The sequence below is a fragment of the Ursus maritimus genome, unplaced genomic scaffold (assembly GCF_017311325.1).
Source record: "Ursus maritimus isolate PB19 unplaced genomic scaffold, ASM1731132v1 scaffold_2, whole genome shotgun sequence".
NCBI classification, from domain to species: domain Eukaryota; kingdom Metazoa; phylum Chordata; class Mammalia; order Carnivora; family Ursidae; genus Ursus; species Ursus maritimus.
The window spans coordinates 47,943,048-47,970,819 of NW_024424452.1; the positions used below are offsets into that span (position 1 = coordinate 47,943,048).

Below are 27,772 nucleotides of genomic sequence, written 5' to 3' on the forward strand. Positions count from 1 at the left end.
TTTGACATATACAATCTAAGGTCTATGTTTATAGTCTTAAAGCCCATCTGTGAAGGTTCGATTCGAGCCCCATCCTCTTGGTAAAGCCTCTTCCCCCCTTCATCTGTCCCAATAACCTCTTTTTTCTGAACACCTCAGCACATCGTGCCTGCCAGCACCCTGACACCTGGCATAAACAGGCATACGTTCGGAGTTCACAGGCATGTCCTGTACTTGCAACTAGAGCGTAAGCTCCTTGTGGGCAGGAAAAATATTGTGACTTCTTTGTCCCTCTCCCTGCATGTACTCCTGACTTCCATGTACCTGGCCACTGAGAAGTCATGGCTGGGAAAGCAAGCAAAGGCGGAGAGTCAACAGAAAAGAATTGGAAACTCAAATCCGACCCTAACTAGCTCTGCAACCGTGGGTTTAATTTCTCTGAGCTACAGGTTTCTCATCTAAGAAATAAAGGATGTAACAGCTATCCAATTGAATCCAGAGGAACACACACACCCTTCCTACGGTGCGAAACACCACAAAATTTGTAGGTATATCGCTCCTGTCAGGATTTTTTGGACTCAGGCAACTGAAATTGACTCAGGCTAACTTGAGCAACAAAGGGCCTTTGCGGGAGGAGCAGAGCAGACTGCTCATGGAGCCAGAGGGCTCGTGGAGACCCGTCTTGGCAACAGGTGGGTGTGGGCAGCTCTGGGGCCAGGCAGCAGGCGGTGCGGTCGTCTTGGCAGCTGCCCCTGCAGAAGTGGGCTAGCCTGAACAAGTTTCCAGCTTTGTACCAGTCCCTCAGGTTGAAGTCCTGGAAAGGGCTGTTGGCCTAGCTTTGGTTATGTGCCCCTGCTCCTTGGGCCCAGCAGCCCAAGTCACCTGGATCTGTGGTCCCGTACGGTCCATGCATGACGAAGAAAGATCAAGCCCTCAAAGGAAATCGGGGTGACAACATGAGCATCATGAGTAGATGCTGGGTGGCCAGAAAACAGCAAATGGCCACTGCAGGGCTTATTAATGTATGTCGACAGAGGGACAGTGGCCCTCCTTTGATTCTGAAGACGTTTTGCACTCTAAGACACTACAGGCAACTTCGCTAGACCTTATCAATGGACACCTTGGAGGTCACTGGTTTATCACATGCTTTCTTCCCATGGCAGTTAGAACAGAACCTTCCAGAAAGGAGAAATGGAATTGCTACTTGACAAGGGAAGGCACTAGGAGAGATGAATCAAGCCAGCTCTGTCATCGTTTGCTCAGGGAAACTTCTCTGACTTTCCACACCAGGTCACTCCAGCCTACATTCTACTCTTCCAGCCCCACATCTTCTTTGTGGCTCTTAATACAAGGCCAGTTCAATTCATTCTCGTCCCCCGCCCAACTGTCATCCCCATGAGAGCGGGGCCAACAGCTCCTCCTGCTCGCTTCTATTTCTGTGACCCACAGCATAGGCCATGTTCTTACTGCACAGCAAATACTTGTTGAATGAATTCAATGAACGCACAAGGTGCTAAAAGAGGCGATTTGGTCAGCTGCACCCCTGTGGAGAGCGGGCTCCACCTTCCTCCCTAAGCACATGGGGTGCCAGGGGGAGACTACAGGTAGAGACAGGTGACCTAATGCACCGGCCACTAGAGGCTGGGTCACCCTAGGCTTTTTTTTTCCCCCCAGAATCGTCCCCTGGTGGGGAGAAGGGCCCATCAGGCCGTGGCAGCAGCAATCCACAGCTGCCGGGGGGTGGGGGGAAGAAATGATCTCACTCAGATCTGCGGTGTCCCTTCCTTGCTGTGGGCACGCACCCAAGCAGGAGAATTGCACACGGCGCCAGGCTCCGCAGGCGGCCCCTCTGCGTGCGCCTCCTGGGACAAGATACTAGGACACCTGCTGTTTGCACAGCAGTTCGAGGCCTACCAAGATCTTTCCTAATTGTTTCCTTTGATGCACGCAAGAACCAACCTGTAAGACAGGCAAGTGTCATGGGCCCCATTTTATAAATGAAGAAGTTCCCACATTCTGGGAACTTCAGATAGGACATACACTTGAGGGCCGGGGACCCCCAATTCTCTACCATAGCCATGTGTACAGGGCTTGTAAGCTCAAGGAGGCCTTCTTTTGAACTCTCTCCTTCCTGCCACGGAACAATGTTGCAACATGCTAGACAAAAGGACTCAAGGAAACAACGTATTATTGGGTTTCATTCTAGTTGAATTGTGTTCTGTTTCTATCCGGTTTGGACTGAACGGATTTGCATTGGGAAGGTGGGGAAGGGGGAGAGAGAGAACTCAGATTTCACTTGCAGTATGGTTAAAAATGTGTCTTTGGATTTGGAACTGACAAATTAATTCCAATTTCTTCCCATTTTTGATTCACGTCAGGTCAACTCAAAACTCTGCCATTCAGAAAAGGCTCAGTTTACGGATCTGGGGCTTCCCTCTCATCTCAGCCCTGAGGTGACAACAGCTGGCTGGAGAAACCGCCTATGACCTGACTGCTGCTTCTTAGGGGACGGAGTTCGTACCGTGTCCCTGGAATTAGAATTTTATCTGCATGCCTTTAAGAAACCAACCAAACAACCAACCAAACAACCAACCAACCCACCTCTGCCACACCTCAGAGTCAGGCTATATTAAGACCAACACTGAGGTTGAAAGAAGTTACATAAGAAGTGATTATGTTGACCCTGGGGGAACCAGGTGAACCAGAGTGTTTTCTTCTTTTTCCTCAAATATGGTGGGACACTGCCTTAGCCCTCCATCAACAACCCACCCCCAAGAGCAGGCAGGGCCCCTGGCGCAGCAGCTGCCACACTCAGGCACTCGCTATGTGCCCAGTGAAGGGCTCTGGGCTTCGCCTGTGTCACCTCACTTGACCTCGTCACCGCTAATAGGGACAAGCGCCATAGCTGTGCTGTGGGTGAGGGGTCAGAGGCTCAGCAGAGGGAAGTAACCTGCCCGGCTAGGACATGCGGTTAGGAGGTGGAGGGCTGGGGTTCAGACCAGTACGCGCCCACTTTGAGCCAGAAGAAAGAAAAGAAAAAAAGAGAAAAAGAGAAGAGAAGAAAAGGTGTAAAGAGAAAAGAAGAAAGACAACCAATTGGTGGCGACCTCTTGGAAGCCATGAGCATGGCCTTCATTGTGCAGGGAAGAGAGGTGCCCTCTGAACCAAACTCCTCCCCCAGGTGCTTCACGTGAGCAAAAATACTACCTTCTACTGTGTTTGAATGATTAGAAAATCAGGGGGCGTTCGTTGCAGCAGGTAGCATGAGCGGGGTTCTCCACACAGGCACCGCACCCAGCTTGGCAGGCTTCCTGAGGAGGCCGAGCGCAGGCTGACGCTGAAGGATAAGGAGACATTGGGTGGGCAGACCATGACAGGGAACGGTCTTGGGCCTGGGCTCTCTCTGGAAGCTGGAGACGGAACCAGGACCAGCCCCGGGAGTGGGCAGTGTGAGGCAGCCCCACCCAGCCTGGCTTCATAGCTCACATCTCTCTCCTTCCAGGCCCTCGGCAAGAGGCAGAGGCAGCTTCTAACGGTGTGAGTGAGCAGAGGTGAGGGGACAGGGTCTGGCAGGTGGTGAGAGGACACACAAAAGTGAGGCCACACCTGGAGTGTATCTCGTGGTCTTGCACTCATTCCTATTGCTTCCTTACTTCTTTTCTTCATAGTTGTAACAATCACCCATGTATCACATTGGAGACCACTGAGAGCCCTGAGAGAAGCTCCTGTCTGTGGCTCAGCTCCGCCATCCTGGCCGGGCATCTCCCCTCAGTCCTGCATGAGACATCTTTCTCCTGTCCCATGACTCTGCTCTGATTTCCAAGCAAATGTTCTCACAACACACAGTGCAAACCACTCTGCCTCAAGTGAACGTGGTGGTACTGATGGAATGTTCCCCGGGCCTCCTTCCGCAGCCATGTTTGTGAAGACTGAGGTCTTCCAGTTCATCCTGGCAGGAAGGTGAAGCCTCCTTTCTCTTTTGCTGGAGTCGCTTTTCCCTCATGTAAAGCTTCACCATGTGCTCATCCCCAGACCCCTGTGGACAAAATACCCGTGTCCCCTGGTTCCGGGCCCCCCACCCCTGCCCCTGAATCAACAACAGCTCGTTTGTAAGAGGTTTTTAATTTCATCTTGGTATGCCATTACGAGTGGAGGAAGGATCTCTATTTGTTTTCACTCACATAGTATCTGCTACATTCTCCGACGGATCCCTACCACAGAAGCCTGCGGGCCACACAGCATCCGCACGATTTCACTCACCAGACTGGTTTGGGTCTCTTGGTGATTTGCATAAATTATAAACATGAGCACAAAAATCACACAACACAGACTCTACCACAGGGAACATGTTCCCTCTGGCTCTGCAGAGAGTGAAGGGGACAAGGCTCTTAAGTCCCAGGACATCCTCCGGAGTAAGGCCGAGCCTGAACTGGCCCCTCGCAGAGGAGTCCAGGCTGACCCCCTGGCTTCGCCCTTCGACTCGTCTGCTCTCTCAGGAGGCATCCTAGCACAGAAGTAGCTGGTCCTAGCACCACAACTGGAGAACAGGGTGCAGAAGCGTCCCTGTGTACAATGGCAGCTGGCTCTTCTGCGCTCCAAGTCCGAAAAGTGAGACAGAATAACGACCCTGGGTTTCCACCTGGATCCCTTGCTGCCTCTATGAGCTCCAGAAGGCTGTTTAGAAATAGACTTTCTAGAACAGGGGCCAGCCAACATTTTATGAAAAGAGCCAGACAGCACAGGTAGTAAATATTTCAGGCTTTCGGGGCCACATACACTCTGTCACATAGTCCTGTTTTTTTTGTTGGTTTTTTTTTTACGACCCTCTAAAAATGTATGAAAAAAAAATTCATAGCTGGCAGGCCATAAAACACAGCCTGCGGGCCGTAGTTTGCCAACCGCTGGTCTAGAACCCCATGATGCCCTCTTCAGGGACAGCCTCCTCTCCATGGCAGGACTCTGGCCCACTGAGCTGCCCTGAACTGGCCCCTCCAGTCGAGGCTTTGCAGAAGGGACCCCGGTGGGCAAAGTGGCCCTCAGGGCTCAGGGCACAGACTGCCCCCCCCCATAGCCTCTTTTGCCAAGTGACTGGTCTGGTATTTTAAACAAATATCAGCTATTAGTTTCAGCCCTGCTCATGTGTCCTGGGGGTGAGTGAAGCCTCGGCCTCCCCCAGTGAGGTAGGTACATAGAGTCAGCCTCATCCCACGCCTGCAGGTGCTGAAGTTCAAGAGCAAAACGGACCTTCCTACTGCCGCCCACAACTACACGTCAGAACTTACAAGAAAGCTGAAGAGTCTAGGCTTTACCTTTTCTAAGAACACACTCAAGGATTTTTCTGTCCCCCCCGAGCCCTGTGATTCAGCCCCCAAGAGAGCAAGAATCCATGAAGGAGTACGGTCAGCCGCCTGGAGGTGCGTTCCAGACCTCGACGGCACTCTTGAAAACAGAATTCACTCAAGCACTCAGAGCTCTGGGCTCAGCCGGAGCAGCCGCTCTGCCCTGCCGACAAGTCTCTTCGAACTAAAAATAAAGTTTATAAAAGTAAATTATCTCATTTTATAACTTAAGTGCATCAAGCATTTCCTTAAATATAGTTCACACTGAAAATAAAGTTACTTTTGCTGTACACTTGGTGTCTGTTATAATTAGGAATAAACTCCGATGATAAAGCATGGAAGGTTACATACTCACACACACACATCTATCTGTCCGTCTGTCTGTCTGTCTATGGGTATATGGATGGGTAGACATATGCACCTCTTGACGAGAGCTTCCCCAAAATGGTGGGAAGTTGTTAGGAGTCTCTAGGTACCTAGTTTGCATGAGAATGTCTATATTAAAAGTCCCTGTCCTTAATGATAAACACATCTTCATACCTAAAGCTAAGACTTATCAGAAACATGAAACTATGCGATCCATTATGTATTCAGTCTTTGGAAATGCCGAGCTACACCAGGTCGTTACACAACAGCATCCCCGACAAAACTCCCTCCCCAGCCCACCTCTTCCCTGGCCTCCCCATCCTAACGCCGGCCAACCCCTCACGTAATACGGTTGTTCCGTGTGGGAGCCCAGCCACAGCACTCGAGGGGAAGACTCAAGAGGTAAAGTAAGAATTCTGCATGGAGTACAGGTGGTCGATGGGGTTTCCCACTCTGGACTGCAGGGGCCCGGCTTCTGAGGTTGCTAGGAAACAGTCACCCAGGTTACTGAGGGAGGTGTCATCACTATCCAGGTCGTGGAAGAGGGGCTCGGCACCTGAAATGGAGATGAAATGGGCATGAGGGTCCCGAAGAAGTGACTCCCTTCGGTGCTGGGATTTCGGTGGAATGCAGCCAGTGGGGTCTGTGCAGCCCCTGCTGCAGGGCGGGTGGAGGGAGAGCTCCTAGAGGAGGGGCAGGGAGAGGATCCCTGTCCACAGAAGATCTCTCAGGGCCTTAGGGGCCTCGGGTGGAAACCTCAACCAGTGAAAACAGTATAAAGTAGGTTAGGACAAAGGGCCGAATAGGGTGCAGCAGAAGCAAGCGTCAGAATGTCTAGACGGTGAGTTTGGGGAGTGGGGAGGACACAGCACCGCTGGCTGGAGAGGAAGGGCAGGGCTCCAGGAAGACTCGGCCCCCAAACTGGTTCTTGAAGGAGGACCGGGAAGAAGACCAACACTGGTGCTGTGAACAAGGCTCGTGCCACCTCCGGGGTAACACGGGTCCCCTCACACAGCAAACTCAGACTGAGTGCCTGCTGCCTCCCCCGATGTGCACTGCAAAGGAAAGACGGTTAGGTGCCCACCCGCGACTAATTTGCACCCTTGCCGGGGAAGACAGTAGGGCAAACTGAGGAAAGGCTTGGGGACCCCTGTGACAAGAACCTAGAGGTGCCACCATTTCAGACTCCGCACACGTGACCGCTCGTGCATCTACAGTTTGCACAAATGAGCGTCAGCGACGTCCCAGCAGAGGGACGATCTTAATCCCAGTGGGCTGTACGCATCACATGGGAGGTCAGGGGTTACTTTAACAACAACAACAAAAATTTTTAATGAAGGCAAAAAAAGCATTTGCTTGACAAAATCTGTGAGCTGAGCCATGTATCTCTGATGCTGTTTTGAAGGTTTGCCAAATAAAGCTGTAGTTTTAGCTATCAGTGCAGTTTATCACAGGTTACATAGATCAGATGCACTACAGAGGCCACTGACTTCTCCGGATAAAAATTCAGTGACCTCTCTGTGGCCCTGAGATTGAACTTCAGCCTCCTCTCCAGAGCTCACCCAGGCCATCAGAGCACCGAAGCCCAGCTGCTGACCATCAGCTGAAGGAGCAAGCAGGGCAAGGGGGGGAGGCTACGCTATCCACACAGCCGGCACTTAAGGCAACCCCGGTTTGGGTGGGGTGGGACTGGGCGGGGGCTGCTTTTCACTTCACAGGTCAGGTTATGTGTTGGGAATTAATTTAGAGCCCCTAAATAATATCAGTTCAATTAGAAAATGTGCTTTCTATGTTGTTATATATTTTTATTCTTCGCGTACAAGTTTGCTTGGTTAAGGCCTCTGCCCACATCACTGCGGAGACTGCTTACAAGCACATGGGACCAGGTATGAAATGAAAGGAGGGAAATCTGATCACAGCAAACAGGTCTACAATGAAAGCACAACCTCTTATTTAAAACTAACAAGAATCTTTGAAAAGGAGAATGAATGGAAATATCACTAATGACTATGTGTGTTGGTCTTTCTTCCGTAGCCACTGATTAGATGATTCTAGCCGCATTTTCTGGGCATGTATTCTGCTTGCAGCTTTGGCGAGCATCTGGGAGCTGCGCGGATGCATTGGAGAGGGAAGGAGAAACCCACGCAAGCAGATTGTGGCGTCCATCTTACCATACGGGTGCATGTGGTCTCCCGGCATCTGGGGTGGGGTGAGGCCCTGTCGGAAGGGGTCTGAGCTGTAGACACTCTGCTCGATGGCCAGGAGCTGCTGGGGGGTGGGCAGAGCTGTGTAGGGGTTCATGATTCCTTCCATCCCAGCATTCCCGCTGCCATTTGTCTGAGCTGGGAGACAGAGAAGAAGGCAGATCATTCTCTGTGTGCAGCCCAGGACCCCATGCGAGAGAAGGTCGAGAGCATCTTCCAAACTTCGTATCCCCCACTGCCTGGTGTCCCTGTCCAACACCAGCCTTTGCTGTGTCTTTGTAAGGAGAAGTGAAAGGGACTGGTGCATGTGATACCGGGAACCTCAGACTTGAAGTGGGACGTGCTGTGTCTGCCATCCCACTGTGGCCCCACCACACAGACTTCTCACAGGCCTACTTGAGCCTCCTAGCAACATGGCAGCCGGCTTCCCTGGAGCCAGCAATCCAGCAGAGCGCAAAGCATTTTGTTGTGACCTCGCCTCAGAAGTCACTCTCTAGGTCAGCCCTAGTCAGTGTCTAAGGGGATGACACAAGGGTGTGAACACTAGGTGGGGACAATCGCAGAGCGCCATCTTGGTTGTAGGACTGTGGTGAGATCGTTTAACTTCCTGCCTCTTGGTTTCCTTGTTTATAAAATGGTCTGGAATTAAGTGACATCAGTGGTTCCCAGCCTGTGCCCACCCAAGGGCCATCACGGGTCAACCTCAGAGAACAGGGATAGGGGAGGTAGAGTTGAACTTGGAGAGCTTCCTTGAAATATATCATTAAAACCAAGGCATTTGGGGCGCCTGGGTGGCACAGCGGTTAAGCGTCTGCCTTTGGCCCAGGGGGTGATCCCAGTGTTATGGGATCGAGCCCCACATCAGGCTCCTCCGCTGTAAGCCTGCTTCTTTCTCTCCCACTCCCCCTGCTTGTGTTCCCTCTCTCGCTGGCTGTCTCTATCTCTGTTGAATAAATAAATAAAATCTTTAAAAAAAAAAAAAAAAACAAGGTGTTTGATGACACACATGAGTTTGGCAGCCACAGGAGGTGATGGATCTAATGATCCTTCCAGCATCGCCCCACTGGGAGCCCGTCAATCAAGTCGGGTTCACGACACCCGCCCTGCTGACCTCATGGAGCTGATCGAAAGACTCCATGAAACCGTGTGAATGTGCTTTGGGACAACTTGCTACACTTGTGTAGAGAATTTTCAGAGACTAGAGGACTTACTTCCTGCCTCCACATTTTGCTGTTCTCTGAACATCGGCCCATGAACTCTCAGAGACTACTTTCCACCAGCTTCCGCTTTCTTAAGTCTGCCCTAGGAGTTGCCCTTCAAATTCTTCAAAGTCTCAAGCACTTGGCGTTTGTGTTCTCGTAATGCCTTGATGTGTTCTTCTGAGTGTGCTGTCCTATGAAAGTCCACGTACATGGCTCGTCCATATCCGTGACCCTCTCTGAACTTCCCAGGAGCCCAGTGCAACAGGGCTGGTAGGCGTCATTATCCCACCCTGGGGACAGATAGCCTGAGGCGCCAGGAGACAGAAAGGCTGATCCCAGATCAAACAGCTCTGCGGGTTGGAGCTGGGGCAGCATTCGGGTCTCCTGACCCACCTGCCCCGACAACCTTCCCCAGTCCCCATGTCCTTGTTTAAATTCTCTCTCTGGACATCTATCTTGCCGTTAAGATACTGTTTGGCCTACCAGATAAGAAGCCAGAAGAACTCTGGGCTGCAGGAGTCAGATTCTAGATTGAGCCGAGCCCAGGTATCAAGCACAAGGCAAGGTCCATCATGCAAAGGGCAAGGAGCCCTGTCTAGGGGACTGAGAGCCAATGTCACAGTCACGGCCTTTTTCAAAGTGTGGTCCACAAGCCAGCAGCACTGGGAGTCAGTTAAAAATGCAGAATCTCAGGGCCTACCCAGACTAGAGGAATCAGAATCCGTACTCACGTATATACCAAAGGCTGACAATTCCCACTCGAGGTACAAGCAGACCCCTCAGGGAATCCCGCTGGATGGCTGTTGGGGGCATACCCTTTTCAGAATGACATGGTCATAATATAGTTATGTTTGATTTTTTTTTTTAACTCCCTTGAAGGGTCCCACAACCTGTCCCTCCTCACTCCCTTTCCAGTCCTCACACCAGCCTGTTAACCACAACGGCAAGTGGAGCTGAGCACAGGAGGGGAGAGCTGGGGCAGCGTGGCCTAGTGGAACCGAGGTTCCGGGACATATGCTCCGGTCCTGACTCATCCCCTACTCAGCGAGGACCCCGGTCAGCCTTGCAGAGCCCTTGTCTGCTCATCAGGGAGATGGGGACAAAGGACTTCTCCTCTCCCCTGGTGCCAGAGTTGGTGAGTCGGTGGGGTGTCAGACTCAGGTCAGCGTGAAAACACTCTGAACTATGAACCTATGAACGTGCCTGACGAGGGAAGGGGTTACTGTTTTACTAGCAGTATTTTTACGGTTTTAGGTTGTTTCGGAAAGGGGTAGGTCACAGTGGTGTCCTCTGTCAACTGATTTGCTGGGAAGGAGGAGGATCTGGGTGTGTCCTGGGCTCTGTGGGGAATCCTGCCATAGCCCCGGGGGCTCTGGAGAAGGTTCTAGCATTCCAGGCCTCAGCTCGGTGCCCTTGACCCTCTCCCAGATCCCCCGGGGCCTCAGGCCTTGCTGGAAGAGCCATGGCCCTTGGTGCGGACAGGGCTTCAGTGAGCCCAGAAGTGGCCTTCCACCAAGAGCCGGGGGGTGGGCGAGGCCTGGACCCTTGCAGGCCTGGCTGGAGGGTCCCGCTTACCCGAGCTCAGCCTCTGGGTGTTCTGCTGGTCCTGCTGCTGCTGCTGCTGCCTCCGGGCCAGCTTCTTCATCTGACAAGGAGAGGGGCGCAGGGTTAGAAGGTTCGAGTCAGGTGCCGTGGGCTCTTCACCTGCAGCCGTGGGCAGTCAGCCAGCTGGGAAGCTCCAAGCCGCCAGTCTTCACAGGTACGGGGACTTCCTCTCAGCAGATAAACATCACGGCTTATGTTGTGACAATCTGAGATGAGGTGTAAGTGTGGGGGTGTGGGGACCGCAGCCCGGCCTAGATGCGCGGCAAGGGGCTGCTGACAGGGTGTGACCTGGGACGTGGCAGGAGGCTGCTCCCCGCCCACCCCCCCATCTGCTGGTCCTGGTGTCTGAGACGCCTGCCAGGAGATCCGCACCTCCGGGTAAGGAACTGATCTCCCACCAACACTTCTCAGAAGGAACATTTTAACCCAATGCTGCTCACACTGTGCTGGGTGGAATGGTAGGGTTCCATGGGACCCCAACAAAAATAAGCAAACATTTCTCAGAGCTTCAAACTCCTCTGCTTTATGAATCCCTTAGGTTACGGGGCCTCTCAAAGCTATGGAAACATGGAGTCCTGTCAGGATGGAGTAGGTATCAACAGCCCTGTTAGAATTCAGTTAGGACGGCACCGGGCTGCCTTAACCAATCATGATCAGATAATGAGACACGAATTTATCACCCACTACACGTTAGCACCCCAGACATAGGGGCCATGGGCCGCATGCAGTTTTAGAGACAGGAAACTAGCTGAGCACAAGGTCTGAAGTGAATGAAAGACATGGCGGGGCAATGCAGACCTTGGTGGGATCCACAGGGCAGCATGACAGTTGGGGTGTACACAGGGGGCACTGAGTAAAGGCGTTCATGCCTCCGTGCTAGGATATCGCCTCAGTCCTGTCACATATGTGCTATGGAAGTTTCTCTTTGCAGTTTTAAAAGGACTTTGGTAGCTGGGTTAGATAAAGGTGAATTAAAGAATCCGCTTTTACCAAAAGCCCCAGACATTTATGCCGGCAGATGGCTGGCCAGGTTCACAGTCACGGCCACTAGGAAAATCAGTCATTTCACTACATTGAATGCCCCGTCTCGCCCCTCCTGCAGGGCTGCTGTGGCTGACGTGACTGTCGGTAACAGAATTTTTGAATCAGGAGAACTACTCTATCCAGTGAGTTCTGGTTCGATAACCCATCCGCAAGCACTAAATCCGACTGCTGTTATTTCAGGAAACGAGCCACACGAGAGACAGACGACAGTACGAAGCCGATTACCTTAGCTCTCTGGTTCTGGAACCACACCTGCACCACACGGACGCTCAGCCCTGTCTCTGCGGCCAGGGTCTCCCTCACCTTGACAAAATGGAACATTAGAAATAGCGAAACATTGGCATCTCAGAGGAGAGGGCAGAACATTCCGTACGCGGCGCACTGGGAGGCCGGCAGGCCGTGTCTTATACAGGAGCCAGCTAGTGTCTGATGGCCAGTGTGATCCCAAACACAAGACCATTGCTTCCCTTCTGGTGGAGGGAGGTCTTTCATCAGGTAAACAAAGGGAAGAATCATTAATTTAGATGTGCCTTCCAAGAGGGGTTTCTCGGTTTCTCTGACTCTGGAAATCAGGCCTTCAAATGGTTTTTGACCACCAGCAAAATCTATTATCGTGCTTTAAGAGTCACATCCACGCCTATGTACTGACGTACTTAAGGAGAACTGAGGGCGAAAATCACTTTGCAAAACAAATGGCTCTCTCTTGTTCTCTTCTGTCTCAATTCTTTGACCTATATTTTTGGTTCTGTCCCTCATAGCTCTAGATGTCTTTGGGTGTTTCATGAATATTCATATTCGAGGTTACCCTGAGTGAGCCCTACCCAAGGAGAACAAGACCAGAGCCATCCGGAATCTGGCAGAGCAAAGCAGTCAGCTCTGCTCCACACGTGCACTGTGGTCCCGTAGAGACAGGACGGGAGACAGGACGGTCAGGATCCCCATGATGAAGAGATGGGGTGAAACATCGGCCCTCCATGCAGATGCCCGGTGAGGGGCGGGCAAGATGGCAGGAAGGGAAGAGGTGAGAAGCTCAGCCTTTCTGAGCGCCAGGCTGAGGGACACCGGCCCTTGCTTAGATTCTGGGGTGGACGTGGGGTTGAACGCGTAACACGGGGGCGGAGGGCTCACAGGAGGCCTTGGGAAGTGGTCCGCCTTTATCATACCACTTGGGCTGAGGCTTAGGAGAAGTGAGATGATTAAACCAGATCTTTAAAACACATCCTTCTGCTAAGCCAACCAAAACAGCAGTGTGCCCCAGGCGTACCTCCCCCTGCTGAAACCCTATCCATTTTTCAGAGGCCCAGCTCAAAAGCCACCTGTTCCCCAAAGCCTTGCCTGATTACCCACACAGAAGTGACCTCTCCCTTCCCTGGGCTCCCACAGCTCCCGGCCGCCCCTCCGTAGTGGTTCTCACAGCTTTCTCCCCTGTGTTAGGCATGTGCCTACACCTCTCTTCCCTGCTGGCGGTCTGCGGCTGCCTGGCCACCAGCACCAGGCACAAGACCATACAGAGGCTAGGGGTCTCGTACGTGGAGAATAAGGCATAGATGAGGAGGTGGTCATCTGTCCTCACGTAAGCCTACTTTGGGGTTACTTCACTTCCTGCCAGCACCTGTCCTGGAGCCTACGGAGCACAAAGGCAGAGAGAGAGGTCTGCAGGAGGTCAGGTGTGGTGGCAGACTGTACTTCGGTCAGTTCAGCAAACATGTCCCCTCCTCCCCTGCTCCCACGGGTGGCCTTCCCCAAGCCTCACACTGGGTTAGCTGCATGACTTGCTTTGGCTCATGGGATGTGTGTGAATATGGTACAGGCGATCCAAGGAGAGCCTTTCCGTGGGTTTGCCCGGGGTGACGTGGCCCCCAGCCTTCTGCCACCCTCATGGAAACGGTGCCCCTTCAGCCTGGAGCCCCAGAGAGACGGGTGGAGCAGGCCCGAACCTGAGCCCAGCTGGGTCACAGCCAAGCCCCCGTTCAGGAGAAGGAACACAACGTCTGTTGGAAGCCACTAAGATTTTGTTTGTTATGACAGCAAAAGCCGACTAATACAGATAGAGAAAAACAATGCTAAGTTTTTAGAAAATGTGTTTCCTCCATTAGTTTCAATTTTAAAAAGGTTTCTTATTTGCATCGTATCAGTAACAAGACTGAGCATATGGCCATCAGTAAATGGCGGGTGCTTAATAAATGGGCACAGCTGTTTGTGGCAGAGACTGCTGATTGTCCCCAATACCCGTTCTTTCCTTCTTCCTATTAACAGTTGAACCCCCAAGCTTTAGCAGGGCATGTGGCCACCCAGGTAGACTCCTTTCCCCGCCCCCTTACAGGAGGTGCCGTCATGGGATTAAACTCCGGCCACCATGTATGAGGGAAAGTGATACAAAGGATCTTGGGGGCAGGCCTTCCTCTTTCTCCACCATGGTGGCTGGAAAAGATGGTGGCACTTATGGCCCCTTAGAACTATGTGAGGGACAACAGAGCTCCCTGCCGGGCTTGGATTGCTTATCTCTGGACTGTGACATAAGATGGAAATAAACTCGTACCTCATTAAGCCACAAAGGTTCCCAGCAGGCCCATCTATCACAGTCCCAAACTGGAAACAACCCAAACACCCATCAACAGGGGGATGGACAAACTGGGGTGCATCCACACAGTGGGATACCATTCAGCAACAAAAATGAATGAACTAAGACATCAATGAATCCCAAAGTCATCACTCCAAGTGGAGCAAACTAGACCAAAAATAAATAAATGTATTTCTACAAACCACTATATTTTTACTCTCCTTGTTACAGCATCTGGGTCTATACCCCCCCCAACTGGCACCTGCTGCTACTTTTCCTGTTGCTCTCCATGAATTGAGCCAGCAGTCACTTGAAATGGGTACAGATGCGCAAGAGTACAGGGAGATCCTATTCTCTCCCTGGCCAGAGCATCAGGGATCTGGAGTCTCCAGCAGGGCTCAAGGCTACAGACTCTCTCTGAACAGCCTCCCCCACCGTCCTGACCCCCACGTGTGCCCATGGACACTCCAGAGGAGGGCAGGATACACAAACAAGTGAGGCCCAGTCCCCTTTCCTCCCTTCCTCCCCCCTGTACCTTCCTGCACGGCTTGGAGGATACTTCAAATGAGGCCTTGAATGCTCTCCTCTGTTGGGTTGTCAAGATGGTTCTGGGACGTTTGGGGCGCTTATGGTCTTTGCCGTCTTCAGTGGCTCCTTTCCCTGCCCCGTGGGCTGACTTGCAAAGACTTTCTTCATCATCACTCTTGCCTAAAAGAAGCAGAAAACACTCTGTTAAGTTCTTCAAAGCCACTTCCTGGAGCTGTATTTTATTCTAGAACCAGGCACCGAGGTCCGTGTTCCCAGGACGGCTTTATATAAAGGCGAGTGCAGTAACCTTTGTGGGATTGACATGAAAGCCACCAGGAAAGGGCCAAGGAAAATACTTCTCAAATCCAGAGACAGCAACCAGAAAGGCCACCATTACGGCTCCGAACTTTCTCCCAGGACGGTGTCCTAGCTCCAAAGTTACTAACTGCGTGACCTTGAGCAAGGTACTGAACTCTCTCTGACTCAGTTTCTTTTCCTGCAAAATTGGGACAGAAGAGAACCTACTTCCTTGGGGGTGCTGTAAGGGTTAAATGAGTTTACCAATAGGCACTCCAACGCTGCTTGGCATATAATAAATGCCCCATAAGCACTGGTTATTAATGTTAGTTCTTACAGGTCATTTTTTCGAGTCTAGGCCTGGAGAAGTTTTGTATAATTTCCTAGACATGGTGTCTGAAATTCTAGCACTGCAGGGGGTAGAAAATATTACTGTCTAAAAGGCCATAGAGGACCAGCATTAGATTATTTGCAGGGACCGATAAATGTGAATGGATATAGTGTAGGTCGTTAGCCAAAATTGCTTGTGTATAAAATAAATAACTATTAAAGTAACTGTATTTATATTTAGGTGGATTACTTCATAAGCCATGAGCAATAGGAGGAGTAACTTTTGAAGGAAGCAAAGGCTTCAGTATATGTCACATTCTCTCCCAGACTTCCTCTTGCATCCCCTGGACCTCACACTCCTGAGACGATGCTTCTAGGGTCTGGGAAGTACCATGTGAGGGAGACGCTTTGCTCCTTTCAGCATTCAAAGCCATTGGGAGATATGTGCCCCAACAATCCTCACAAGGACCTCATTTCTCCCTGGGTCTTCACAGAGCTCAGCTGTCCTCTTTCCTCCAGTGGAAAGCCCCATCCGAAGGGTGTCCCCAGTTCTGGTGTCCTGATGCTGGCTCCCCTTCTGGCCACCTCAAGAAATCCAGGAGGAGGGGACCCTCCGTGTGTGAGCTACACAACCCTCGTTCTTCATCCTGCCCTCCTCTGCCAGGGGTGCTCACCTGCATATGCCATTTTAGTTTAGACTTCTGTTGACTGCTCCATCTGAAAGGACAATGGCTTCTTTTCTCTATGAACATTTAGACATACACTTGGAACATGAAGGGACACTAACCTGTGAGTTCCTTGAAGCATGACCCTTTCAATGTCATTGAACAGGTCTGACATAGGCACACCTAGGTCTCCACCCAGCTCGGCCCCCCATTATAAGCACGGCGCAGTGGGAGTGTGGTCATGCACCGGGCCTCAGTTTCCCCACCTGCACCACCACAGTAGTAACACCCACCCGCAGGCAGCTCAGGCGGTACTGCACTTGGGGGCAAAACAACTAACACGGTCCTGGCGCACAGGAGGCTCGAAAGAGATGTGGAAAGAATGTCTTTTCCTTTCTGCCTGACTCTCCTCAGTACAGGGGAAAAACCCAGAAAGATTGAAGAAGACATAAAAGAGGAAGAATCCTCATGACAAGGAGTGGCTGCTCTGGCATCTTCACCTCTGTGGCAAATCCAGTAAGCTGACCTCAACCATCCCTCCACAGGAAGGGGTTTTTAGGATCTTTCTAGAAGGATATTTTCAGAAGGGCAAGGAAAAAATGAGCACATAAGAACTAAAAGCCACAGGGAAATAAGAAGACCCCACAAGAAGAGAGACAGTGGGAAAAAAGCCACATTCACCCTTGCAAGGCCCTACACCCGACTGCTCAGAGACCCCCTCTCCCCAAAGCCCGGTCCTTCACTGAGGCCAAGAATTCTGTCTGCTGGTGGACTCCCACGGTCAAAAGGATGTTCTTCTGGTACTGGTGAGGCCTTCAGTAAGTTTTCTTTGGAAATGGGCTGACACCACCCACCCCCCAGGATCATACAGGCCTCCAAAAGGCCAGCGACTAACGGGGGCTGAGTCTGGAACAAATGACTATGAGATCCAACGTGCAGACTGTGTCTGAAAATGCACCTGTAGACTTTACTGGACTGCACACCTGAAACACCTGTAACACTGTACGTTAACGCTACTGGAATTTAAATTAAAAGCTTGACTTAAAAAAAGGGAGTTGGAAAATATAAGATATTTTATCAGATAAAGACAATAAAATAAAATGTAACCGTGTAATTTAGGAACCTCATGTCTTATAACCATTTTTGTCCATAAAACGATATTTGCAAATGTCTTCTGGAGTCAGTCTGACTCTCCTACTGTCATTCCTCACATGGTCTGATGCGAATGCTTATTGAAAACTAGGAGAACAAAACTCATGAAAATGTAAGGTCTAAAATCATGCTAGATCCCTTGATAATGGCTCATACACACTGCCATCATTTGGGAAAGCAATGTGGGCTCTGGGGTCATCCAAACTCAGGTTTAAATTCTGGCTCTGCCAGTTGTGATGTGGGATTTCGAACAAATTCTCAAGACTCAGCTGTCTCATCGGGGAGAGTGACAGGGTTGTTGGCGTTAAATGAGATGATACATGTAAAGGGCTTAGCGCTGTCTAGAATGTAACAGGTGCCTACTAAATCATCATCATCGTCGTCACCATTACTACATCAACATACAAGAAGTATTCTTGATCCGAGACACATGTTTTCTGTTAATAATAGTTGCCTGTCGACGGGAGTCTGAGTTAAGGTTCTACAAACCCAGCGTTCATTTCTCTCTTTGCAGACGTCACGCCAGCCAACACTGAGAGTTCGTTGTGTAGCGTGGGAGCGTTTGAGTGCTTGCGAGAAGGAAGGTGAAGGGAGGGAGGGGGTTTGGGCAAGTTCCAGACGGAAGATATAACTGCTGAAGTTTGTTCGGAGCCCCAGAGGCCGGCTGGCTGAGGCCCCTGGTGTCTCTGTGCTCCCCGCTTGTCTGGGATACCCGCACCTTCCCCGAGAGCTGCTACTCCATCATGGAACAATGGGGAGGAGGACAGAGAACTCTCTCCTGGGCTAGTCCCCGGTGCCCACTTTTGGAGGATGGGGAGAGCACTCTGCGTGGCTCATTCATCCTCTCCCCGTCCCTGGAGGAGGAGAGATGAAAGCATTTGTTTTCAGAAGAGGAAGGAGAAGGGGGCCAGAGAAGGTGGGGGAGGAGGGGCCAGAGGGGGAGGACAGAAAGAACGAGATTAAGATTGGTCTCAAGTGTTTCCTTTGCTTTTGTGGTATGTTTTCTCCCTTCGATGCCTATTTTCTGCTACTGATCTCTCTCTCTCTCTTCTGTCTCCTAAGGTCCCGTCTTTTGCCTTCCAAGAGGCTCTTCATGCTCTAAACCAGAGGCCTACAAACTTTTTTTTTTTTTGTAAAAGGCCAGAGAGTAACTATTTTACTCTTTGCAGGCCTTACAGTGCAGTGCAATGACTTGCCTTGGCCATTGGAGCACGAAAGCTACAGACAACGTGAGTAGGCGTGGCTGTGCGCCAATAAAAGAGTATTCCCAATACAGGCCCTCGGCCAGATTAGGCCTGCATACCACTGTGAGCTAATCCCTTCTCTAGACCTCTCCTGACCTCCCGTTCTCCATCAAAACTTCTACCTCCTCCGTCCCAGTCTTTCAGGTCCTGACTCTGGGGACAGGAAGCTCTGCGGATGGACACCAAGGAGTCAGTGACGAGCATGGTCTGATGTGTTCTCTCCCACGGTCAAAAACACCTATGCATCGAACAGAAAGTACCTCCAGCCGAACAGTCACCGCTGTGGAATTTCAGGTGTCCTGGCAGAGCTGAGCGAGAGCGATTCTGAAGACGGAGCACCGAGCGGCCTTCTGGCACCTCTCAAGGTTCCGACAGATGCCACCACCCAGCTGCCAAGGACAAGGCCGACCATCGCTAACCATCGCCCTGCTGGGTTGTAAATATTACAGGCAGAACGGTGCCCTCGAACTCTCCTGGGGAATTTCCAGGCTGCTCCTGGGATGTTCACTGAGGCTCCCCGCCCTCTCTTGCTGCAGGGACAGGCCTGTCTGACTCAGACCCCAGCTTCTCCGTAAAAAAAAAATCACGTAATGCCTAAGATACACACTTATCGAGGGGTCCAAGAGAAAGGAACATTCGAAAAGAGCTAGGAAGTTTCTCCCAGAACTGGCAGGAACACTGGAGAGCAGAAGATGAAGAGCGACTTTGAAACGGCAGAGAGGTGGGAGTGGAAGGAGGAGCTGACCCCGCGCTCTTGCAGGCGGCTCCCACACCCAGATGCAGGCCAGAGCGATCCCTCATAATTTAAGCTGACACCCCTCAGTGGAGATGAAAGGAACACCACTCGCTGTCTCCGACAACAAATGTCAGCATCCCTGGAGGCCATGTAGACACAAACACAGCATAAATCTGACTCCTAGTGGGAAAGTCCAGAGATGAAGTCTCCACGCACAGCCTACCATAGTGAAATGAATTTGCTTGGCATAAAGTTTGAACATGTTTCTCAGGGTCTTTCTTTCCCTTTCTCATAAAAAAAAAAAATCTGGAATGGTTCAGGGCTGTTGCTTCCCCCTTGCCTGGCCCTCCCACTCGTTTATGACATAAGCAATCACAGATGAAAGACCAGCCATGGTTTATGGCCCTGAGATGGGCTGCACTACCTGTGGGGCCTCATAGATTCATTTCAGGTTGTTGGAAAAATCCCAACGGCCCATAAATAGGGAAAGAGATATCTGAGCTTGGCCCGGGAGGTGAGGGTGAGGGGGGGGGGGCAGAGACCCGCGTGCTCGGGAAGGGAGAGGCAGGAACAGACCTCAGATACTGCCCCGTGATGAGCCTCATAAACGTCCTTCAGGCCGGGGGAGGAGAGGAAGGGTCTGGAACTCGCTGGGGGTGGAGGGGGAGGGAAAAGAGGAAGACAGGGTATATGCAGACGGGAAGCTCTTTCAGCCGCTGCCCTGCACCGCAGGATCGGAATTCCTTTCTCCCTGAGCTGAGCAGTGGTCAACTCTAGATGAAATGCAGCGTCCAAAATCCAAGAAGCAAGATGCGACGTCCTCTAGAAAAGTCAAGTCCCTGCAGCTACTGCTTAGACCTACCTTGCACGTGGCTCTGCAAGGAGGTCTCGACTCAGACCAAGCCCAGGTTCCCATGAAAGGTCGGACTTGGAACCGCTTTTGTTGCCTCATTCCCTCCATGAGCACCCACTGTGGGCCCGGGTCAGGCACGGGAGCAGGACAACTCTGGGATGCGCCGATGATGAAGACTCACCCTCTGCTCTCACAGACAGCTCAGATTCGGAAAGGGGAAAGAGTCAACGCCCAAATAATGGTGACTCCGCTCAGAGCAGCTAGGGGAGGGGACTGGAGAAGGCGACATCGTGCAGGTGTCACTTGAACTAAAAAGGAATCACACAAACAGCGCACAGCAGTTCCAGATACAGGAGACGGGGTGCTGTGTGTCCCAAGAGCAGGACTGTCCATGGCACGGAAGCAGGACATCGGCCCGGGAGGGGCGCTCATCAAATAGCAAGTGTGCAGACAAGCCGCTCCGCCCGGCGCTGCTCAGGGCCCTGGGAGGGTAATAAGGACCTCAGACGCAACCCCTTGCTCTCAAGAACAGAAAACAGAGTTAGCATGTGTGAAATGATACAAAATATGACATAGTATTTGGCTAAGTTCTTTGGGCATGGTGAGAAGCTGAGTACAAATGTGGGCTTTTAGAAAAGACGGTTCCGTGAGCCAGGAAAGCTAGTGGCAGGAGCTTAAACATGGGGACAAGGGAGGCGAGGCTTTCCAGAGGCAGAGGGCAGGAAGCTGGAGCTCTGGAGGGCTCAGCCGACCTCTAACCCAGGGAAGGGGAAGAAAATGAATGCACACCCAGGGACCAGGAGGGGGACCTCAGGGCCTCATCGGAGGGTACACATCTTGGACAAAGAAGAAATGAAGGTAGAGAGGGGCCGCAATGTCCCAGAGCCAATGCTGTCACAGCAGGGACGACATGAATGACAAGGGGAATTCTCTGGCTGGAGCTACACGGGGAAAGGGTGGACCAGGGAAGGCCCAGACACCAGGCATGGAATTGCTGGGCCCATGTGGGGAGATGACACCGGGCCACCGCATCCACCTTGAAGACCGGGCTGAGGAAATCGCTCAGGTCGCAGTGCTAGACAGAGACCCTGCGGCAGAAGAAAATGCCCACATCCCAAGTATCAATTCTGTGTCAGGCATTTGTGTCCAGGGTACACATGTCCTCTCATCTCCATGGCAACACGCATGCTCTGCTCCCACCTAAGGAGCCTCAGAGAGGGTCGGGAATCTCCCCTCCAACACGCAGGGCCCAGATGGCAGGACCAGGCTTCATCCAAGGCCTGTCTACTTCCAAGGCCAGGCCTAAGGCGCTCCTGCAGGGAGGAGAGAAACAGACTTCTTTTTTTAAAGAGATGGAAAGGGAGAAGTGGGGAGGGGCAGGAGGTGGGGGAAAGAGAATCTGAAGCAGACTCCACGCCCAGTGCAGAGCTCGACATGGGGCTCGATCTCACAACCCTGAGATCATGACCTGAAACCAAGAGTCAGACACTTAACCGACTGAACCACCCAGGCGCCCTGAGAAACAGACTTTTTAACCAGCAAACCGGACATAAGAAAAGGACAGTTACTTGTGCATATTCTGGCCTAAGAGTGGTGACAATCAGATGCTTTGTCTCTCACAGTCCACTGAAAGATCACTCTTTGTATCGGGGGACATATGGAATGGTAGAAAGTCACTCTGCCCATGAAATAGGAGAGCTGGATTCTAAGCCCTAATTCGCTACTCAGCTGTATACCCTTGGATGAAATTCCCCACATCTCGGAGACTCCGTTTCTTCATCCACAATATAATATAAAAATCCTTTATGCTTACCTAATACTTGGCATGGAGTCATTTTACAATTGCGTTGTTTCATTGTTTCTATCACAACCCTAGGAAGCAGGAAATGCATATTTGTCTTTTTTTCCTTTTTACAGATGCATCACCTGAGGCCCAGGGAGGGGGCTGTGTTGCCCAAGGGCACAGGGTTGGGATGCTCTGTCTTGTGCCCCCACATGCCCTCTCCCTGCCTCAAGGGCCTCATGGGATTATTATGAAGATCCAAGGACCTGGTATTTGCAAAATATCAGGCGCTGGTCACTTATAAGCAGTGTCTCTGTTATTAAAGAGCGAGGAAAGAAAGGCTCACGGGGAAGGCTTTCTCGGGGGTAGACTTTCTCGGGGGTAGATTATCCCCTGAGCTCCTGCTGGAAAGCCATTCTTTTCTGTCCAAAAGGAACAGACCCTCTCCTCCCTCCCCAGCAACTACCCTTATGCAACCCCAGCAAAGATCTCCGATCACACGGTACTGAGCCTTTCCAGAGCAAAGCAGACAGAAGCCAAGGGCACTCCTGAGTCGGGCTGGAGGTCAAGTGTCCCAGAAAGGCATCTTTGTGCGGCAATGCCCACCATGGATGGGGGTTTCTGTGCCAGGCAGTGGGAGGGGCTAGCAGGCCAGCCAGGACCCCGAAGGGAGCTACATCTCCACTCTGGGGATGCTGGTGGCCACCACCACGTGAACACGTCGCTTGCTTGCCTCAGTGGGCTGGTGCTCATGAGAGGAAGCCTTGCTAGGGGAGGTTTGCAGGGAAACACGACCGTATCGGTGCAGATTGCTGGGATTATCGTGGATTTGCATCAGTCTCGGGCCTTTTCACATTTGAATAGGCTTTATGCTAACACTTACCCTGCCTCTCTCCCTCTCAGCTCTACATACATGAGCACGTGTGCGCGCACACACACACACACACGCATGCATGCACACACTGCATCTATTCTCCTGAGTTCTTCCACCACTTTCCCCGTTTTAATAAAAACACATCTACGTGCAATCCAAACTGATAAGCACAGGTGCAAATGCTGACCCTCCCCCATGCACTGACTCGTCACATGTGGAAATACTAATAATGGCGATATCACGAGATTCCACTACCCCAACATCAGTGTATGCAAATCAGGAACAGACAAGAACACTACACAAAAGGCAGGACTTGTGTTGTTTTGATTTGGCTAGCATCAGCAAAGGAGACGGGGAGCTTATAACAAGCCAAATCACGTATTTGGGGCTCAGTGCTCAGCCGCAGTAAGAGCTCATTAATCCGGCTGCCATTGTTCACTAGGTGTGGGGTGTGATATGTGTAACGTTGTCCAGGTTAAAGGGGCGCCTCGGTGGCTCAGTTGTTAGGTGTCTGCCTTCAGCTCAGCTCATGATCCCGGAGTCCCAGGATCCAGCCCCCCATCAAGCACCCTGCTCAGCAGGGAGTCTGCTTCTCCCTCTCCCTCTACTCCTCCCTTCCCCGTGCTCTCTCTCTCTCCCTCTCTCTCGCAAATAAATAAATAAATAAATAAAATATTTTTAAAAACTCATTACCCTAGGTTAATATTAATAAGGTCTGAGTGCATTTGCTCTGGTTTCGAAACAGACTTCAGTGGATCTCTTTGGGGTAGTCCCATTTTGCTGCATTAATTACTAGTCTTCCCAAGGATAAAATTATCTGAGAAAATGAAACTGTTTCAAGTCAGGATTGGAGACAAGGGGTTAGTTATCTCTCCAAATTAAAAAAGACCCAGACAACAATCCTCTAGGTGACTGGGGAGTTGAGGGAGTTGGCTCACACTGTAAATGTTCTCACTGCGGAAGCGAATCCTCCCTGGACACGTTCACTGTGGCCTTAATCACACAGAGAAGTTGCTCAGATGACCACAGCCCATCCGACTGCCTGTGCCCCTGGCAGAGATGTCCTGGCTGTGAGTAGAGCCTCTGCTGGTTTGAAAGGGCCAGCTGAGGCCACTACCCCCGCCAGTTCTGTGCCTTCAGACTAATTCATCCCACAAAACACCGAGAGACTGAAAGGAGTAGGGAAAAGTAAGGTCAGACACACAGTTTCTGTGCTTACCTCCACCACTCGCCGGCTATGTGACCTACGGCCAATGACCTATCATCCTCTCTGAGCCCTATCCTCCTAAGTTGTAAAATCAGGGGAATGAAGACCTGCCAAACCGCCCTGAAGGGGTTCGAGAACTCAAAAGTAGGAGTAGGTAAAAGCACTTTTTAAAAAATTGTAAAATACTATAGAAATGTAAGCTATTTTCAATATTCTTATTTTTACTATGTCTCTTGGTGGCTTAGGAACCTACTGCCTATCCCCACTGACTATGAAACTCACACTCCTCATCCAGAATGTCCCATCATTCCACAACGACACCCGGGCGTGTGCCTACCACGTACAGGCTCTCTTGCAGACACAGGGTGAGACGGCGTGGACAAGAGGAATAAAGTCTCTGCCTTCCTATCTCTGGTGGAAGAAGACAGACAATGAATAAACAAAGGAAAACATAATTCGGTCTATGACAGTGTTAAATGCCGGGAATAAAATAAAATAGAGCAGTAAGCTACAGAAAGGAGAGTAGAGAACACTTTTTTCAGGTCCATAATTCTTGAAAAAGAATCCAAATCTTCTCCGGGACCACCCATCAACTCCCTTCTATGTCAGTTCCTTCCCTTTCCAAAAGCCCAGAACCCATGCTTGTCTACCTCAAATGTTTTAGTTACACAAGAAAACTTACATTAGAAGACAACTTTATATGTTCCCTTATATTCTCTAACCCCTAGAGCTGAAAATAACATCATAAACTCTAAGTGTGGATTTTTTTTAAAAATTCAATTAACATGCGGTGTATTAGTTTCAGACGTAGAGTTCAGTGATTCATTAGTTGTAAATAACACTCAGTGCTCATTATATCACGTGACCTCCTTAAAGCCCATCCCCCACTTACCCCATCCCCCTACCCATCTCCCCTCCAGCAACCCTTAGTTTCTTCTCGATAGTTAAGAGTCTCATGGTTTGTCTCCCTGATTTCCTCTTATTTTATTTTTCCCTCCCTATGACCCTGTTTTGTTTCTTAAATTCCGCATATGAGTGAAATCATATGATAATTGTTTTTCTCTGACTTATTTTGCTTAGCATAATACCCTCTAGTCCCATCCACATTGTTGCAAATGGTAAGATTTCGTTTTTTGATGGCTGCATAATATTCCATTGTATTTATAGGCCTCACCTTCTTTATCCGTTCATCTGTCGGTGGACATCTGGGCTCTTTCCATAGTTTGGCTATTGTGGACATTGCTGCCATAAACTTTGGTGTGGACTTTTTGACAGAAGTACTGCACTGGACTAACCTAAGAACCCTGTTAGGACGTACTTCTGGAGGCAATAGAGCAGAGTGGTTAAAATCAGTGCTTTGGACTCAAATAGTTTACCCCACCGTTTGATCATTTAGCTGGTGCCCTTGGCCAAGCTGCCTGGCATGAAGTCTTGGTCTTCCCATCTGTAAAATGGGTTTCAAAGCACCTACCCAACAGGCTAATTATAATAGCAAAACTAAACAATTTACGTATAGTATTTATGGTACTAAGCTTATGGTAAGAACTTAATAAATGCTCACTCAATAAATATTATCATTATAATTCTACTTTCCATATAAATAGAATAAGCTTCTAGAAAACAGAGACGCATCTAAATAATCTTTGTAGCCCCCACAACACAGCACCATGCTGAGGACTCAGGAGATTAATAATTAATTGCTAAATAGTTCATGTCCAATTAATATAGAATAGACAGAATGAACCCAAAAGTCACATTGGCAACGCATGACATGAACAGGCACACTGCAGGGTTCTGTCTTCCCATTTTTCACAAATCCATTCACCAATGCCAACCAACTTCCTGCGGTTATAGAAATTATTGGAGAATTACTAGTTACCCCCATAGTAACTAGTGGAGGCTCCGCTGGGATGAGATGTACGCCCCTTAAACTGCGATCTGAATTTCTCTTTCACATTGCTATTGATCCCACAGAGGGCCCTCTGTTTCATTACCAACCAGTTATAATTTCATGAGGAGGAGAAGACAGCAGGTCATAAAAAAGAGAAACCCAAAATTATGATAAGTAGGGATAAAGGGAGGAAGGATGGAAACCAAGGAAAAGAAAACTGGAAACGTGGACAGAGAGGCCAGCATTGTGGAGCAGGGACCATGGGGCAATTTGTCCTCTAGCCAGTCATCTGGTGACAGGGACACATGGTCCCCAATGACAGCTCTGGGGTGGAGGGGGCACTTGGCCAGGAGGCCCTCAACCCTCTTGGGCTGCGCTGCCCTTCCTAAGCGCAAGATCTTCAACCGACATTCACGTGGCCATGGCCCTTCACAGGTGAGAACACATGATTGGGCTTGGAAAACCAGTATTTTTTGCAGAAAGAGCTTCCTCTAAATTAACTACAAACTGAACACAATTGTGTGCCATGAACCCCACTACAACCATTTGGAGAATATTTATGGTTATTACCTTTAAGTGAATTGGGTGGCCTGAGATGACGCTGATGTTGAAGAAATCATTGCTAATACCACCCTCACGAACACTTCCCGTAATTAGCTAGCTTTGAATTTCTAACACTAAAAACTCTTCTCAATACTGTCATTACTGTTAAAGTATAGAGTTTATTGCTGCAATAAGGATAAGAGGAAGCGTGGTGTTGCTGTGAGCCTAAGACCACTACTTATAGTCTACACTCCGGAGCAGTGGTTCCCAAATTTAAGCATGCCTCAGAACACCTGGAGAACTGGCTCAACACGGATCGTTGCACCTCTCTCCCCCCACCCAGAGTCTCTGGGATGCTGAGTCTTGTCCCCCAATGGGTCTGGGAGGGATCTGTGACTTTCCATTTCCAACAATATCCCAAGTGATTCTGATGCTGCTGGTCCAGAAACCACACTTTGAGAATCACTGTCCTAGAACATTCCTCCCTCTCTTCGCCTGCATGTATACACAGGAGGTCCAGCAATCATAATAGAGTCTCTTTTTTTCCAATTTTCCAGTTAATCAAGAAAAAATTGGCATCCTTCGCTGTGTACGTTTAAGGTGGCCGGCATGATGATTTAATTCACATATATTGTGAAATTATTACAACAGGGTCTGCTAACATCCATCTTCTCATACAGATACAACAAAAGGAAAGGAAAAAAGTTTCTCCTTGTGATGAGAACGCTTGGGATTTACTCTTTACAACTTTGCATGTGCCACACGGCAGCGTTAGATCATCATGCCCGTCGGCATGTTCTGCATTCCACCCCTAGTGCTTATTTACCCTGGAACTGGGAGGGTGTACCTTTCAATCACCTTCCTCCAATTCTCCCTCCCTGCACGCTCCCCTTCTGGTAACCACAAGTCTGAGTCTGGTTTTTTGTTTTGTTTTTGTTTGCTTATTTTTTTAGAATCACATAGGAGATGATATGCTATTGGCCTTTGTCTGACATTTCACTTAGCATAACGCCTTCAAGGTCCAACCCTGTTGTCACAAATGATAGGACTGCCTCGTTTTGCTGAATAATATTCTATTGTGTATATACCTCAACCTCTTCATCCATTCATCCACTGACGGACGCTTAGGTTTCCATGTCTTGGCTACTGTAAATAATGCTGCTGGGAACATGGAAGTCCAGATATCTTTCCAAGATCCTGATTTCAATTCTTTTGGATAGATGCCCAGCAGTGCAATTGCTGGATCATATGGTAGTTCTATTTTTAATTTTCTGAGGATCCTCCATACTGTTTTCCATAGCGGCTACACCAATTGACATTCCCAGCAACAGTGCACAAGGGTTCCCTTTTCTCCACATCCTTGCCAGCAT

General features: G+C 50.2%; 1 protein-coding gene across 1 annotated transcript in view; it reads right to left on the reverse strand.

Annotated features, from left to right (window-relative positions):
* Positions 1-4,091: 4,091 nt before the first annotated feature.
* Positions 4,092-27,772, reverse strand: part of LMX1A (LIM homeobox transcription factor 1 alpha) — a 153,296-nt gene continuing 129,615 nt past the window's right edge. Inside the window, exons 5-9 of the mRNA XM_040635990.1 lie at positions 14,835-15,007; positions 11,965-12,042; positions 10,666-10,735; positions 7,856-8,026; positions 4,092-6,240 (exon numbers count right to left, since the gene is read on the reverse strand). Coding sequence (XP_040491924.1) covers positions 6,080-6,240; positions 7,856-8,026; positions 10,666-10,735; positions 11,965-12,042; positions 14,835-15,007 — 653 coding nt within the window. The 3' untranslated portion in view covers positions 4,092-6,079. The remainder of the gene's footprint in view (positions 6,241-7,855; positions 8,027-10,665; positions 10,736-11,964; positions 12,043-14,834; positions 15,008-27,772) is intronic.